The 18,327-nt window shown below is 39.8% G+C and overlaps 1 protein-coding gene across 4 annotated transcripts in view; it reads right to left on the reverse strand.

Moving 5' to 3' along the window:
• DOCK8 (dedicator of cytokinesis 8) overlaps positions 1-18,327 on the reverse strand; it is a 91,573-nt gene that overhangs the window by 17,905 nt on the left and 55,341 nt on the right. For all 4 annotated transcript variants that reach the window (XM_048292113.1, XM_048292114.1, XM_048292117.1 and 1 more), the window contains 13 exons: positions 17,129-17,224; positions 16,084-16,179; positions 15,140-15,289; positions 12,615-12,728; positions 11,529-11,684; positions 8,687-8,826; positions 7,934-8,103; positions 6,494-6,636; positions 5,616-5,798; positions 4,861-4,996; positions 4,184-4,271; positions 2,384-2,480; positions 1,553-1,687 (listed from right to left, as the gene is read on the reverse strand). In XM_048292113.1, the coding sequence (XP_048148070.1) occupies positions 1,553-1,687; positions 2,384-2,480; positions 4,184-4,271; positions 4,861-4,996; positions 5,616-5,798; positions 6,494-6,636; positions 7,934-8,103; positions 8,687-8,826; positions 11,529-11,684; positions 12,615-12,728; positions 15,140-15,289; positions 16,084-16,179; positions 17,129-17,224 (1,704 nt within the window). The remainder of the gene's footprint in view (positions 1-1,552; positions 1,688-2,383; positions 2,481-4,183; positions 4,272-4,860; positions 4,997-5,615; positions 5,799-6,493; positions 6,637-7,933; positions 8,104-8,686; positions 8,827-11,528; positions 11,685-12,614; positions 12,729-15,139; positions 15,290-16,083; positions 16,180-17,128; positions 17,225-18,327) is intronic.

Below are 18,327 nucleotides of genomic sequence, written 5' to 3' on the forward strand. Positions count from 1 at the left end.
CTACCCTTCCCCAGGCCTCCAACATGTTCTTCCTCCTATGGTGTGCCACAAAACTTCCACTGCCCAGCTTTCATGCCAGACCCTCCTTTACGGTGTCTTCACAATGCACACAGCAGGCAATAAACTCAGGGGGCAGGATGTCTGTCCAGAGAAACTCTCAGCAGAGACAGCACAGATGCACCAGTACCATATGTACATACACAGGACTGGTAAAGGTGTGTGAGTGAACACAAGATACGGTTTCCAATTTGCAGACCCGTTTCCCAGTTCTCAGCCTTTCTTCAGTCCATTATCTCACTGTTTTGTGTCTAATTTATATTACAAGCCTGCTGGAACAGGGTTTTATCATTTTTATTTGTAAAATAACATCTATATGCTCACAGTATAATAGAAATAATTGGAATGATTGCTTCATGGAATACAGAGCCGAGTCACCTTAACTACGAGATCTATTTCAATGAGAATAACAATTGCTTCACAAAATTCATTACTGTAATTGGAAGTTAGCTCTTAAAGATAAAGTGAAATGAAAACATAATTATTAGTTTCATAACTATTCAGATATCTACCCTGTAATTAGGCTTTGTCAGCCAATCTGCATTTAAGAGGAGACAGGCATTAACTGGACAGGAGTATCCTGTTTCTTACTTGTATTTTAGAATAGTTTAGGGAAAATAAACATTTAATGGGTTCTTCTTTAGTGGAACTGCTCTTCTTTGCAGAAGGATGAATTTAAAAAAGATTTTAGAGTCCTTATGAAGCACCCAACGTATTATGACCTTTATTATGAAAAAAAAATTACTTTGGGTCAATTTCTGTCCTCATATATGTTTTAAGGTTTGCTGGGGTTTTTGTTTTGTTAGGGGTTTTTTTTTGTTTGTTTGTTGGGTGGTTTTTTTTGGGGGGGGGCTGGGTTGGTTTGTTTGTTTTGTTTATGTTATTTTTTTTTCTGATCTTGAGTTTTTGTATTGGTGATAGAGAAGTGGAAGAGAGATTATGATTTGGCTTAGTTTTCAGGCAGAACAAAGAAGAAAACTGTCAATGTCTTAGAATCTACTTAGAATTTTGAAACCTGTCTGAGAAGTAGAAACCTAGAATGATGCCCTCAATCTCTCATGAGTTTTGATTTCTCTGCTGCCCATCTGACTGGAAACTAGCCTTGCTGTTAAAACAATTTAAATTGGAGTTTATGGAATTCTGTGTGGTTCTTGGCATTAAGACTCCTAATAAAAATCAGAATATATTTGAAATAAAATGTATGGAATCGCTTACCTTTTTATTAGTAAATCTTATATATTTAAGAATAGACTGCTAAACCCACAAGATTATTCAGATTTCATTATTTCATCTTGTGTGGTCCATGAAATAACCTTACAACAGCTGTAGAAATCCTGTAACAACCCTATAGATAGTAATTTGTATTTACATATGCAAGATATATTTAATAAATGTCAAAGAAAAGTGGTAAGTGAATTCACACAACTCTGCTCTAGAAACGCTGCTCTACTAACTTGACTGGAAGCATGAAAACAAAAGTGCATTAGGAGCATACCTTGGCAATGAGTGCTCTGAGTGTAGCAAAGCAGTGAGTCAGGTAAGTGGTGCTCTGATCATAGCCAAGAGAATTTACCAGGACCTTCAAAACTCCTCCCAAGAGATTATCTCTGCATTCTGCTGCAAAGCTTGCCTGCATAGGAAGGAGAGAAACAATAACTGTATGAGATAATTCAGCAATGAACTGGAACACAGGAACTGAAATTCTGCTCTCCAGCCTGTGAGACATCCAGGAGTTTAGAATTTGCAGTTTTTTCATTTGTTAACATCTGCTTCAGAGATGTTTCAAAGCACTTTTGTAGTGATCAAGAAGACAGAGGGGAAAATGCCCCAAACATTTTTGAAGTTCCGAAGACCTCCAATGCATTTTTAAGCTTAGTCAGCTTCTGCAGTGATTTTTGAAGCTCCGTTTCTGTTCTTTCCAATCCTTCATGTACTTTGGATTAGGAACTGATCCTGTGGTGGGCAAGCACCATCTTTCCCCTTGCACCCTTGATTTCCTGAGCATCTAGGCTAAACAGACATACTGGTACATTCTGATCAAACCCACAACCAAAACAGTGGGGAGATTGTATGAGTGGTGTCACGTGAAAATAATGTCCGGAGAACAAATGTCTAGTAGATAAATGCTTTTCTACTAGCAGGTTTCCAAGCATGAAGTTTTCTCCTCCCTACCTATGAATTTTTTTCTATTCAAGACTATACAAGTTTACAGAAGATCCTCAAAATATTTTGCACTGTCTAAGAAACAATAGGAGAATTTAATCTTGCTCCCACTGGCTTCTGAGGGAGCAGGGATTGGTACTAAGCCAGCTCTACTGTTTCTCACCTGAATGATGTTCTCTTGCATATCAAGAATGATCAGGTTAGCTTCAGTTGCCAGGTTTCCGCTGATCAGCGCTTCTTGGTCTAGCTCAGCTTTTGTCCTGCAAAAAGGAGTTCTAATTAAAGCATGCAGAGAGTACTCCAAGAGTTAGATGACCTGCTGTTTAAACAAAGCCAGAATACGTATTATACCATTCTGAATGATCCTGTAAGAGCAAACAATGACAGTAGTGTTCCAAAGTGTTTCTTAAAAACTATGGAGTGAAATTAGCAAAGCTGCTATTGTAGAAGAGCAGTCGCAAAGGGGACTTTTGAAAACTAGGCCTCCAGACAGTTCAGATAGATGCTTTTCCTCCTTAGTAGTCATCTGCATAATGGCTACTTAATACCATGTTCAGTTGTTCAGTAAACTATGCTGTAATTTCTGAATGCGTTGCCTGTAGCAGGACACAAAACTCCAAAATGGAATAATAGATAACTGATCTGACAAATCCATTAAAAAAAAGTAAAAATGGTAGACTAGGCCAAAGTGGAAATTTCTTCAGTGCCATAGAAGCATTGTTTAATGTAGGCAATTTAAAATGTTGATTCCTGAGACTGTTGACAACCAAAGACAGCAAGTCCATGCAGCAGTGTCCCAGGCCATTTAAGAGAGAACTGAAATATTTATAACAGACAGGAGATAGTGGTAGGGCAACACATGATACTTTCTTAGCTGAGACTTAAGGACAAGGTCTGGAACACAGTTCCTCTGCAGCTGAATAAGCACAGGAGCAGCTACTAACAAAACTGCATTTTCACACATCTCTTCTGTGCCAAAAACACAAAGAAGAGGCTTTTTTCTTTTTCCTACGCTGCTCAAAAAAGTGCTGTTGCCTGGCAAGAGGCTGCTCTCTTGAGCTTGAGACTAAAGATCCTGTGACATCAGCCAAAGTTCCTCAGGTGCATTTCTGTGGCTGGAGCAACACCCTTACAATCACCCTTCTGAGTGGCTTCAAGATGTATAGCTGCTCTGCTATATTCATTTACTCAAAAATAAAACCAGAAGAGCAAAGAGCCATCCTTTAGTGCACAAACAGATAATTCTGAGGAGGGCCAAGAAAGGAAATCAGCGAAGTCATATGGTTATTAACTACAATGACTCAAAGCTACAAAAACCAGAAGGGACTGCCAAAAGTTTAGTGGTATAATAAGGGCAGAAGTCCCAATATGAGTAAGAACTGAACAAATTTAGTGAACTTTAGGTGTTTGAACTATTTCCAGCAACCACTGAGCTCTGTACATTACCCATGCTGACTGGATATTCTCTGACATGACACATATCTTATAACTGCTGCTACAATCCCAAAGCACTATCTTCCCTGACTCCTGCTAACAGTGCTTCTCGATATTAACATAGCATGTCAAACACAGCTTAGCTGATTTAATGTGGCAAAACATGTACCACAGTACTGTATATACTGAGAAGCCAAGAGCAACACCAAATTAAACATTGTAGCAAGCCTCCACGGAGTATTTGATATGGCTCTATCACTAACTAGTGTTTGCCACACTGTTAATAATAAGAAAAAACCTGCAGATAGCTATTTAAAATTCTCCTTCAAGTATTTGTGACCTCTTTGTTGTGTCACAGCAACAGCTGGATATTTCTGCTACATAAACATTTTCTTTTTCTTTGACAAAAGAGGGAAAGGATTGCAACTGCTGATTTTGTAATAAAACATCCTAGGAGAAAGAACAGAACATAAAAACCCCAAGCAGCTTGGTTCTAATAAAAGCAGTATGCATTAATTAAATTACTTACTTATCTGGTCTTTCATTTGCCTGCCGCCACTGAGTCTGCTCCTTTCTCCAGCGCAGATTTTCATTTAGCCCTGCTGATCTGTCATTCCCTTAGAGTGTAACATATGTCAGTGATATTAAAACAAAAGGGGACATCTGAAGTCTGCTAGCTCACCAAAAGACGGAGATAGATTTCTGTAACAGTCTGTCACAACTAAAGCCATTCAACTTACAGGTTCAGGGCTCTAGTAAAAAGACCCATCACTTTTTTAGTTTAGGATTTTTAGAGCATTAACTTGCTTAATGCCTACAAAAACCAACCCACAGATTTTCCATTTATTAAATGAAGCAAACTTTTCTGCTATGAACAATTTGCTTTTACTGATAGTTTTGACACCATTTCTTGGCTCTTTGTAAGACATTAATATTAATTTTTAGAACATCTTGAAACTTCTTTCTTGACTTCATATTCTTCACATGAAAAGAGCTCAGTCCTAGCTACACCTTGGATAGTTGAAAGCTAATGATATTTTCATCCATGCAAAACCAAGAATGGTCTGCAAGGAAATGGACTGTGGGTGAAAAGGGTGTGAAATTGACAAAGGTGAAAATGGGTAGTGTGCAAAAACTCAACAAACTATGTCTACAGCCACTTGAGTTCCTCTCAAAAGGCAATGGGAGTAGAGGGGTATGAAGTACCAGCTGGTATTCTGCAGCGCTTCATCATTTCTCCTCTGGCTCCTTCTCCTCTCAGTAAAGCCTCTTCTAATCGGGCTTTTACATCTCGTGACTTCTGGAGCGCTTGGGTGCTAACTTTATCTGAGCTTTGCTTGCCCTGAAAGCAAAGTTAAAGCAATCAACACCAATGCTTCCATTTCTGATCATGAGACCAAATTACATCTCTGGAACGAGACACAACAGGAGAGACCTGTAGAAAGGGCAAAGAGCAATGAATATGATTGACTAATGCATAAAGTCTAATAAATGTTGCAAATGCGGAAAGAGGTACAATATGTCCTGCTAACAGAAACAAAGATGCAGTTCAGTACTACAGAGAGAGAAATTAAAGTTCAGAGAGATGGTTGTTTCAGACAGATCCTCTCAGAGAGAAGAGTCCTGACATTAAGTCCCTGCTCTTAACTAAAGAGTCATCCTTAGTGTCCTGTCCAGTACTTGCAGGGGCGGTCAGTATAATTCCCACCAGAAATAGCTCAAATACCCAGGTAAAAGAAAATAATTAAACGGTTTAGGACACCTTCATAGGACTTCCTCATAGGTTTCAGCTGCATTTTGCTTGATGGCTACTGTCAGTTATTTTATCTGAACTAATTTGTCTAGATTAGAAAAGTGCTAATTTAACCACTGTCAATAACGAATTTCCTCTGGACAGATGGAATTTAAGGAAAAAAATTGAACCAAACCAGGACAACAAAACCACGTGTTGTTTCACTTACCTTATACTCAAAGCATGAAACACAAATGAAGAGGAGGTCTAAAATCCTGTTCAGCTGCATGGATGGAAGGTCTGCAATCCATTTCTGTATTATGTTTTGATCAGCGTTTTTCATGATCCAGAGGAAACAGATCAAAAGGTTGCGAGTAGTATCAGGACCTAATGTGGCACTCTGTCTATAGGGCTAGGAGCAGACAAAGTAAATGTCAATTGAAAGAAGAAAAAGGGGAGGAAGGCCATTTGGATGAAGTAATGTTATTTAAATTTCAGTGAAATCGAATCTCAGGATGGAACTTCAGTAAGTTTGACCTCTTCCAGGTGATAGTTACTGTAATTTTGAATGTATGTGTAAATAGTGAAAGGACCAGTTAAATGCAAGTGAAACACAGAGAGAAGCACCAATTTGCTACATGCTTGTATATTAATTTCCTTATAATAGTGTAGAAAAAGATTCTGTAGCTGTTTGCTTCCCTCCTGCCATACAGTTGCATCAGCCAAATTGCACAGTAGATAAAAAAAGCACATGAGGAAGGAGATACATCGAGAAAAAGAAGCACCTGAATCCAAAGATTCAGGTAAGACTGGAACTGTGGGGCTGCCACAGTGGCATTTGCTGATCTGAAAATGTGTTTAGGTTTGGTGTGGAAATGGAAATAGGCATGCGGGAGGAAAAAAGTGAACAATGTATGGTAAAGCAGTAATTAAATGACTAGAAGAGAACAGGAGAAGATGACAGGAGGAATATGAGGAATTCTTTGGGGTTGGAGGAAACAAAAATGCAGTTTCTCATGACCGTAGCTATTAGTGGCAAGAAAGGATAAAAGGAGAGGAAGATGAAAACAGATATAAGAAAGGAGATTGGCAGAGCAGTGTACACACCAGGGATGCCAGAGATATTCCAGAGTTCCTGATGTTGACTTGATTCCCTGCAATGGCAAGGGCCACGTTTTGGTTGATTGCACCTGCAGACTCTTCTTCTTCTGGGTTTCCTGTCCGTCCCTTTCCACTGCGAATATCTGAAACTAAATTTGAAATATCCCATTGGAACATCAGGAGCAATCCAGTTGCTGCTGCTCACATGTCACAGTTTTCCATTGGTCTGTAACCTAGCAAAACAATTGGCACCTCCATCCCTGAGACTGTCTGGCTGATGTACCAAGCAGTGAAAGAAGCACAGCATCAGCAAGAGAAATTGCAGCCATCTGCAAAGACTGCCAAATTATTAAAAAATTAAAAATACATAAGCAAACATGAGGTTATCTCTGACATTCAAAGCCAAGCCAGTGCTTTGTAAGACTTGGAACCATCCAGTTCCAGTTCATTTCAGTCAAGAGGAGAAGCACAGAAACTAGACACGGACTTGGTGGTATTCAGCAAAGTATGTAAGTCTGCTAACAGTCGACAGATCCAATATCGCCTGCTGACTTAAACGCAAGTTTTATTTCAGGCATCTAACTGCTTCTATTCCCTGCTGGTTCTTGACATCACTTTCAGCAAATAAAGTTACTTATATCTAAGCTTTGTAAAAATCTTGTCCGATTCTGAGCATCCATTTTGTGTTTTTCAAGTTCTGTTTTTCAGAGAAGCTGAGCCACCAGCTGGACACTATGTGTTCAGAATGCGATCACAGCCTCTTGTGACAGATTCTCAAAAGAAAGACACTCTAAAACCCAGACATATTGGTACACCTGGGCTTCTTCATAATATCTCTTTCATCTACAGTATAAAGATAATACTTAGTTTAAAAGAATGGTGTGAGATCTGATTAGCCAATGTATAGTAAATGCTTTCACCTTACCCAATTGGAAGTGCTAAATAACACTTTCATATTAGTAAGGTTTTCGTTATGACAAATGCAAAATATTTTCAGATCCAGTGACAAAAATATACTCTTCAGTGTTTATACCTTTAACTAATCAATTTTGGTGTCATGTTAGTAGCAGTAAAAAGCAACAGAAAAAGAGAATACAATCCTATTTCTATAATTTTGGTGTAACATGATGTCAGTATCATTATCAGTATCTTCACTGCTGTCTGTTAAGTATATCTAGAGCTAAATATTTCTTGCAGACCCTGCAGGCTTTATTTGGAAGGTCATAAAATTTACAGTAAGAGATACATAGGAGTACTTAGAGATATCTCTCGTCTATCACTTTCTCATGAAGTGAGGGCACTGAAGTTTTTTTCTGTCTGTAAAAATCCAATTTACTTCTAAGTAAAGAAATATTCAACCTTACTAGACTAATCTCTTATGTTTGATAAATTATTTAGACAAGTCCCTCTTAGAAGCTGAGAAACTGAAAGGCAAAAAGGTCTTACTTGTAAAATCATGGAGTTGCGGTAATGAATCCAAAATTATACCAACCAAAGGGAGGTAAAGAGCTGCAATTTTAATCTTCACCTCTTTTTTGGAGCAACGTGGGTCTAGGTCATGGGAACTCAGCAGGCTAAGGATAGCACTGACAGCTTTTCTTTGCACCTTGCTAATCCTGTTAGCACAGAAACCATCCATAAGTTCTCTTCATGGATCATGCACTAATCAGTTATAAGTTAAAGATTTAATAAACAGAGAGGAGGTGAAAGAAACGAATTAGTACACCAATATTCACTCAATAATCTCTTTAAGCAGAGATTTGTTCCTTGCAAATGATAGGTATCTTAAATCTCCAAGACACTTTACCACAATCAAAGAGCACCCAAGTCTTTCAAATGTCCCATAAAAATTCATTGTGGTAAAGAGAGATGCTTAAGGAAAAGCATCAAACTCTGGCCAAAGTTTAGCTAAATGCTTAAGTTCAGACAAAGACAGAGGTGTTTTAGAGGGAAGAGCAACTGAAATTTTGTGTTCTCAATTTGTGTATTTAGCCAACACTACCACCACAAATCATGTATTTTTTTCCACTAGGAGGAACATACTGCAGATAAAACCATAACTGAGTCATTGCTACATTACAGAGCAACTAACTGAAAAGAGTGGGAGAACCAGGACCGTCCTGGAGTCAAACTATGACCTTGCCAAGAGTAACAGTGTGACCTGATCCCATTCTAAAATCTTCAAACTGGGATACGCACCCCTCGCTGTCTGCGTCCAGTGCTGCTGCCAACTCAGTGAAAAGTAAGCCAGTCAGGAAGTGCTGCTGACGGTATTCAGCTGAGAGATCAAACATACCAGTAATTTTCTGGTCCTGGAAACTAGAGCAGGAGCTGGAGTTCTGGGGGAATATATTAGAAGTGTTAAAGAATGATCTCCAAGACCAACGTTTCTTAAAGAGATCACAGTCACAGTCAATGTAGCTAACAAAAAATCTCTACCAGAGGAAAACCACAGACTTTGAAAGAAGGTTGGACATTTTGGAGAAAGACATCTGTTGGTGAAATTAAAAGCATCTGATTTCAAATGAGTTGCTTGCTAGGATGCAATCTCATCCTTTCCATTCTGTGTGAGCAACTCATTTTACACCTTTTGAGATGTAAAATTCCTACCCTGTATTCATTAGTTTGGACAGGATGCAAAGCCAGAATTTTCTCCATGTTTACCATTCTTGTTCTCATCGTTGCAGAGTAGCCATTAGCTATCACAGAGCAAGAAACTGCTTCTACATTAAGAGGGACTTTGGTGTCAGAAGCTGTTCACTGTTCTTCAGCACCCATGATGTCTAGTATGGAAGGTCAGTCAGGAAAGACATGTGGACAGTGTTTCCTTTTGCCCAGGAAATCCTTGGCTGAGCTTGCTGGTAGCTGGCATAATTTAGACCAGCCTTCAATCTGCTCTAACTTATGGCTGTGACTGATACACAGTCAGCCCAGGAATGGAAAGTTGCTGCTATATATGTGTTGTGAACTTCTTAGCCTCTCCAATCATAGGTCTCCTGGAATGTTTTTGTCCCATGATCAGGTGAGCGTAAGTCTTAGATGCTACTCCCCACTGCAGCTACTGGGTTTTATGAGTCCAAATTTTGCTTTTAATTTATATTCTTCAGTATTCCTTCCCATTATTTCTGTCAGTCACCTGGGAATAGTCCCTGAGCCCAAATACGTGCAGTATCAGTATACCACACAGTGGCAGCTGTCTTCTAGCATAGTGGGTCAAATGAACCCTGGTCTCTTAGCAGCCCCGTATTTTGGACAGTTGTACTCAGGCCCACTCCCATTCAACCTCAAACAGACAGGCATTGGCTGTACAATGTTTGTGTGAAATAATGTTGAAGTGTAGAGAACCCAGTTAAGTGAATTTAGCTTCTCTCAAAGAATTTCAAAAGATTTATTCACAAGGCCATATTTCTACTGAAAGTCTAACTCAAGCTGGGCCGCACTCCTGCAGACAGATCAAAATTACTGCAAGGGTAGTCAGCCGGTGCATTAAATCATGCAAGGGCCACAAAAGCCTTATTGATTTGCGCAGGTTGCACTTCACAGGTTACTCCTAAAGGAGAAGAGAGTTGATGACGCTGCTTGAAGGAAAGATTAATTAAACTAGTATCTGCCAAGCTCTGACTTGCTAGAACTAGTTACAAGAGCTATGTTGATATTTTTTATCCCCATAAGCAGAAGACTCACATTTCCAGCTCTTTGGCATCCAGGATTAGTATTAACCAAATGTATTGTGACATCTGACTGTAAGACTTTGCTGCCTTGCTTTTAGGACCAGGAAAAACTTCAATTAATATTATTTACTGTCACTGACCTGTGACAACCCTTATTAAGGTATGAGATGTAGCACATCTTAGCATCCAACCAATTCTTTGGCAATGACACTCAAAAAAGAAGCCATGAATTTGAACTGCTCCATTACTCAGAGTGTTTTTGTACCTCCCACCATTTTTAGTTTCAATTCCATTCCCCTGCCTCCAAGCATTGTGGCAATTATGGAGCATTCCACTGAAATGCTTCAACCCAGTCCTGACCTCTGCAAGACCACTGAGATGGAAAACAGACAGGCGAGCAGCCTTCGACAGAGGGTTTGCCCCATTGTAGAAAACCAAGAAACCATCACCACAGAATGTAGATGAGAAGAGCACAAGACTGGCAAAACTCTGCGTGGTGTGCCAATCAACAATTTCTTTCTTGGATGTGTTTGTGAATTCTATGGTCAGGAAGATTATGGGATGTCCTGACATTAAGGAAATCTAGAGCTGTGTCAGTATCAGACCAAGTTTCTGGAGAAATGAGATATGATGAAGGCTGCACAGTCTACTCAGGATACCTGAGTGTTTCCACACAGAAAATCATAAAGTTCAAATAAAAAGGAGAACATTGTCCAAAAAACCACAGAGAAATCATGGACAAAGACACAGCATGACCTACTGCAGTGGGGAGAAACCTAGAACAAAGAACAACTGCTATTAGAAAAAGAAAGCCTGATAATCCTATTTTAAGCAACACGAAGGCTCAACAGAAATTCATTACTCCAGGATATTGAAAATTGCAGTGTATTAGTCACTAACTTAGATAGTGGTACCATCTACTTCCACCTGGAGAGTAAGAAGTTCCATTAGAAGGCAAACATACAGGAAGTTTGCTGTGTACTTCTGCATGCCATAATTCTCCAAAACAGACACTGAAATATATACTTGTGGTTGTGTGTGGATGGGATAAGGGTGTGCCTGTAAACTGGCCTTCAGACCTGTGTTCCTTTTAGACCTTGTATGTCTACCTCAACAGTCCTTTTCTGTGTGCATGTTTTCAGGGAAACGCGTGTCTGTGTCATGTTCAGCTTTAAGTTCTGTAGGTGCAGTTTTGCAATAGTACTCCGGTAGTCTTTCTTCTTCTGTTGCTTTTTTTCCAGTGGGAAATTTTCTCCCTGATCCAACAGTGGCTAATTCTAACTTCAGCATCCAAATACAGAGCCATGTTAAGTATTTTTCTACATGTCCCTCATGTGACATTCATGCAATACCGTCTAATGGATGACTACCTGGGAGGATAAGGAGAGGGAGGGAGATGCTGGAGCAGATGCGGATGTCATGAAGAAGAGGTTCAGATTGAGGTAATGCTCATGGCTGCAGAGAATTCTCAGGAACTCAAGCCTCATGGAAATCAGGGTGGAGAGTGAATTCAGCTTGTTTGAAAGCTAGGAAAAACAAACAAAAAGGTGTCAAGTGATGGGCTGGTACTATTTGAATTACCATGCAGTGAAATATCCTGCTCCCTGAAAAGGAAATAGACACTTAGGCCGTGCATGCATTAAAATGCTCACTGCACCTGACTAGTTTCCATACATTAGCTGCGCTTTGTTTGACAGTGATGGTGTCTCTCTCCCTGCTCCCCAGCTGACTTATCACAAGAGATAACAAATTGTTGCTTTCTTCTCTTCTCCCAAAAGAGAAAGATACTATATTTTTGTCTTTTGCATAAGACAAAAATGAAAAACAAACTGAACTTTTCTGAATCTGTGGCAAAGTCATAAAATGTCCTGCTAAGCAACACAGGACATCAGTGGTCTTCTCATTTCCCTTCTTATCAACAATGACATCAGTGAAGAATTAGTGAAGATACCTAAGGGAACTGCATGCATTCAGGTCACAAAACAGAAGGAAAATGCTCCCCATCAAATACAACTAATAATTTCATAACAACATCCTGTATCACCATTTATTTTTAGCTTTGAGAGACTTGTAAAGCAAGAATACAGATGTATCATTTTGAGTGACTCCCCAAAACCTAAATACTGTCCTCACAGCACTGGAGGAGTCAGAAAGTTGATCCTCATGGTCTGCAGACCCTACTGCTGAGGGATGTAAAAAGTAAGGGAAGAAAAGTGGTTCCATGGATGTTTTGCAGCAGTGCAAGCTATGACATTTCTAAAAGAGTCTTCACCTCAGCTCAATCTTTTTCCTGCAGATCACAAATCAAAAGAGGTTTTAATATCATTGCATATGCAATAGGAAATAGGAAATTTACCTGGACCTTTAACACAACTCAAAGGATCTTGATGGATAAAGTAATCAAACAGAAAAAAACACGTAAGCCAAATGCAATCCAAACCATGCATGGTGCCTACCTGATTACAGTAATGTTTGATGAGATTAAACACAAATCCACGATCCATTAAAGAAAGAAGATCATACAAGAAAAATGCCAGGCTGATATTAATTTTTTCTGCTTGTTCAATTTCCTTAAAAAAAGAAAAAACACCAGTTATAATGTATAAAACTTAGATAAAGGTGGAAAAACTTTTAGAATAATGAAAAAATAGTGTAGGGGTCAGGTCCCAGAACCATCTCAGGGAAAATTACAGGACAAGATTGTTTCAGTTCTCCAGTTCACATGATCTTGTTAAAATTGCACAGAATTGCTTCTGTAAATTATTTCAACTGTTTCACAGCTTTCACAGGGAAATGTCACAGGATGAATGAACAGTTCATTTGTGCACAGCTTTGGGCTGACAACAATGAAATGGAATTTGAGACCTGTTCTGAATTCCCTATTGGCTGCAGCCCTGCACACAACTTTTTTTCTACTGAACATCAGAGAATGCTGGGTTAGGTACTTAAGACATATAAAATATTAATAAAAACCTGTACTGGCTTTGCTGATGGAATGTCCAGTATTTTGTTTAGAAATTTTAAGTGTAAAACTGACAGTAACAAAATGCTGGTAAGATAAATCCGTGAGGGTCACCATTCAGCACCTAAGCTCTTGTATGCTTGGAATTGGCCTGATTACCAGACATACACAGCCTCAAGTAATAACCACAAAGAACTTCGTGTACCCTCTAAAACGAGGCTACTTCAAACATACCAATTTAAATCATAAAATCTCAACAGCCTGTGTTGTTCACCAAGAGGAATTAGTGGAGATGCCTGAGGGCTCTGCACACATTTAATGCTCAAAACTGACAGAAGAGATGACTGAGAAAAATATTGCCTGTACTGGCACCACTGACTAGTGCAAACAGGTGTGCAGCACCTCAGGGTGGCTACAATTCACTTTTTCATTTTTCAAGCTTTTTGTTGCTGTTCAGGAGTGTATATATATATATATATTCCCTACAATCTGGGATTTGCACAGGAAAACATTTTTCTACGGTGAAGAAAAAACTAGTTTTCCACTACCTTATAGGGCAGGCAAGCCTACGCCAGACATATCACTGTAAAAATCCAGGGCAATCTGACATGCTCAACCATGTATTGAAACATCGATTATCACTGCTTGGATTTAAAAATCAGACACACATTGCCTACTACAAATCAGACACACATTGCCTACTACTCTGTACACCTAACCAATGGCCCTAATTCCAAAAACACAACAGTGGAATTTTCACACACTATCAGGTTCTATATGCTCATTCTATCAGAACTGAATTGAATTAACAACCCACAAAAACCTGTGTATTTCTTGTGAGGAAGCCATAAATACTAATCTCTTTGCAAAGCCTACAGTTCTGTTAAAGTATTTTCAATGTAACAAATTTTTATTTCACAATTGATTTAAAAAAAAGAAGTCACTAATGCCCTAAGTAAACATTTCTGTGGAAATAATTTCTCTGCATGTGGCTATCACAGAAGCGCAGCAATGGATTGAGCTTCAAGGTAAAGCTTAAAGAACAACCTTTTGGTGGACAGTGACAATTCCTTCTGCCAGTCTCTGCCCCAGTTTTTCTGGTCTTGCCCTTTCCCAGTTTCTGCTCCTCAACAGCATGTGGAGAAGTGGATCAGGAAACTGAGCTTGTTGAAAAGTGACCTAGCAGGCCAGCTCTCCAGGCTGCTCTGCCCTGCCCTGCGGCCAAGCACTTCGCTGGGCTAGCACAGTGCATTTGGCAGCTCTGGGGCATGAAGACAAGTTGGTTACAGCAACTGAATGAACAAGTGTCACTCAGTGCCTATCTGTGGCACTAGCTTTTTCTAGTCCAAAGTGATATCAGTGATATAAGCTGACAGTAGCAATGTTAAAATATAAATTACAATCTGTGATCCTTTCAACTTTATAATCTGCTGTATCAGTGCAATTTGTTAAAAGTAGAAAGACTTTCATGGGACTTGTGGCTTAATTCTTGTCTTCAATTTTCAAGTGGCCAGTGCCTCTTTAAAGAGATCAAGGGTTAGATCACTTGTGGCTGGCTTTTGCAATACCCACAAGGAGCACTGCCTTCTTATGGCATATCCCACTGCTACAGAGAAGTCAAATGAGGAATTAAACACAATGCAGTAGGATTGAGGGTAACTGCAAAGGGGGATAAAAGGAGTAAGTCCCGCTGGGGCTGCAGTCTGATGTGCTGGCTAACCTGGCATAAAGCATCACTGCAACTGAAACTGGATATTCAGCCTTTCCTGTAGATAGAAAAGGGAACTCTCTTCTTGCGCACTGCAGAAGCAGGCTGAGGAACTGAGCTGAACAAAACCAAACCATCTGCCAAGGGAGTGCAAGGCTGCCCTTTACACTGCCACAACTCTCAGTTAAGGTCCATGTGAGAATATTGACCTAATTCTAGCAACACTGCTGATACAGAAATGAGATTAAATGTAGCTCAGTGTAACACAAGACAAGTAGCAAGGCTCCATGGTGCTTATGTCGTACACTGACCTTCGGTGGTTTGACTACAAGTGCAGCAATCTCTGAAGTAATCACACTGACTATAGTGGTAATATCATCTTTGAAACGATCGGAGAACCGGCTTCTTCGTGGGTTATCTTCCTTCTCTGTGTTGTGAACATACTGAGCCATACTCTTTATCTACAAAGCAGAAAAAAGAATACTAAAAAAATGCCCGAACTGGAGGTAAAATACTGCTTTAAGTTTGTTTATGAGAGTAAGATTTCCTATTTCTTTTTCCCTGAATTTAATCACTCCTTTTCTCAGAGCTGCTGTGATAAATCCTACCTGTAGTGGCAATGACAACAGAGGGTCTAAGATTCAAATGCAGACAGACATTAATTCCTGTTCATATTCAGGCAGTTGGCTACTCTCAGTACCTGAAATCAGAATCAACCTCCCTCAACCCCTTGCATCTGCAGTTCTGAAATGCTGCTGCTTCCAACTTTTGCCCTTCATGATGACAGACATGGAGTGATACTTGTGGAATTCTTATTTCTTGACCTGATCTTGCATTACTTGTATGCTGACAGTGGGAATCAGTATATTTTTTCCACTGACATACATCACCGCAGGGCTCTGTAGAACTGTGAGTTTGGGGAGCTTTGTCACTGTGCCCATGTTGTTAACAAAACGGAAAAGACAGGAACACCTATTCACTGAAAAGGAAGGGCTTGGTTGATGAGTGTCTCTCACTCTTTTGTAAGCTGTGGACTACTGCTCATGTAGCTCATGCAGAACTTTGCCATTAGTGCCATAGTGAGGAAGGGGGGTAATATGAAGAATTCTTTAGTTCTGCTTTCATTATTTGAGACCTCTTCTTTACACAGAGGAGAGGAATAACCGAAGACATTACCACCCAACTGAATCTGTGCCTGGAGTACCTACTAGATGCCACCATCAACTAACTGTAAAATACCACTGTCAAGTCTTACCAGGAGCTCAAAGAAGAACCAGGCATACTTGAAGACTGATTCTCTCACCATGCCCGTGCTGACCACCATCTGCAATGCCAGTTCCTCATGGAAATGCTAGATAATAAACACAGACTGTTGAAAAATGGCTTTTCAATCAACTCATCCTTCATTTTCAACATCTTCCCTGTGGGAAACTTCTCCATACTGGAGGGTGAGCAGCTGGATGGGGACGTGTGGGCATCTTTGTAGGATCAGAAGGCAGATTTGACCAAAATGACATTTAAAGAATGCCGCAGGCAAACAGACATGGATACCCATTTTTCTGTGGATCCAGAACCACAGAAAACTGAAGAGGGAAACGCCTTTGGACTATTCTCAGGTCACTGTCTGCATGTATGATAGGGAGCAGCTATGTTTCCCACTACCTGCTGAGTGTTTTTTGTTTAGCACATCCATGTTCTTCTGAGAGAAGGCAGAAGTAAGATTGATTCTGTGGTGAGAGAGAAAGACAGAGCAGTAACCACAGCAGACCTTGTACAGGCATTTGTAGTTGGAGACAATACTTTTTACAGTGAGATCTGAACACAAGACACACAATCCCAATTATCTAAACTTTTAGGAAATTCAAATCTGGACTATTTGGTTCTAAAAGCTACAAAAAGGGACAAAGAAAAAAATTCTTTACAGAAGAAAGAGGAGGCAAATATTTCTGAATGGAGTTTACTGTAACATGTAAAAACATGTATCCAAAGGTAAATAGCAGTGGAAAACGACTGAGGCTCTAAGACCTTGATAAAGAGAGCAAAGGGAGGATCCAGACAGGCTGCTACTTGTCTAAATCTGTCCTGGAAAAAGAATCTAAAGACTCTGGAGCCAAAGCAGAAATGTTTGAGTAATGTTTACCCACTGAGTCAGTATTTCATCACAAATTCCTTGTTTGATAAAAGTGGTTGAGTCTTGTTCTGTTGCTTCCCTCACCGCATTTAGAAGTGCTAATTGCCAGCACTACCCCAGGACCCCCTGGATTCTGTAAGGAGTTCCCTCATGCACAGCCGTAGCCTACCTTTTTATTGGATGGTCTTGTGCTTGCACAAAGGCCTGACATGTCACTTGTTCCTTCAACACAGTAAGACATCCGACTGGAGCTGTGATCCATAGGCTGAGGGCCACAGATGGAAGAAATACATAATAGTAAATTAATAAGTAACTTCATCTAATTAACCCAGAAGAAATCACCTACAGTGGGCAAGTTTATTTATTTTTTTAAGGTATGCACAGACGTTCATCTAAACACTTCTTCTCTTTCCTTCTTCCCATCCCCCTGCCCAGTCGAGGCCGAAGACCAGAGGAGGAGGAGGAGGAGGAGGAGGAGGAGGAGGAGGAGGAGGAGGAGGAGGAGGAGGAGGAGGAGGGTGCAAATGCCAGCACTGCCATCGCGTGCCCAATTGCAGAACTACAGCTCTACTTCGGAGGATACTATTACGATTCCCTTTAAAAGGTGTAAATTTATCCCCCGGCTCTACATCGAAAATAATTAGCCCCTTGAAGTCGTCCTTCCATTAAAAGTAATGCCAATTTACAAGATGGCGAAACAGCAGTAACCAATTGTAAATTGCTACATTTATCAGTGTGATGAAGCTGTAATAACATTTTAATTTTGTATTAATTTGGAAAAATGCCTTGAGCTCTGGTTTGGTTTTTTTTTTTTCCCCTAGGACAAAGTATATTAGATTAAAAGTCATAAAGCTATTAAATTCAAATCTACATTATTAAAAATTGCTATGGATGGATACATATGCCCATATGAACAAATTAAATAAATTGACAAACCTGTGTATCTTACTAGTTCTGTTTTAATTTGCTGAACACAAGTACCTATTCATTTTAAATGGAGAGACACACAGGCATTCAATAGAAAAAAAAAAGACTTAAAAATATATCTGAAAATAACCTACTTGAGAAGCAGTATTTACATATATAACACTTAAAGAAAAGCAAGGGGAGATACAGTTCAGAGCTCATCAGACATGCTGCTGTAGAGCTCTGCCAGGGCTGCAAGTAGCAGCAGGCTCCTTGCACAGGGGAAAAAAATCCTGCTTTTGCCAGAGGCATAGCTTCCCAGCTCCAGCTGAATGGTGAACTCTAGGTTTTGGTTGTCCCAGACAGCTGCACACAACCATTCTCATAAAGCTCTGAGATGGGCTGGGATGCTGTACACCAGCAACCCGGCACCAATCACAGAAGCAAAATCCTTCTTGTTGG

The sequence above is a fragment of the Corvus hawaiiensis genome, chromosome Z (assembly GCF_020740725.1).
Source record: "Corvus hawaiiensis isolate bCorHaw1 chromosome Z, bCorHaw1.pri.cur, whole genome shotgun sequence".
NCBI lineage: Eukaryota > Metazoa > Chordata > Aves > Passeriformes > Corvidae > Corvus > Corvus hawaiiensis.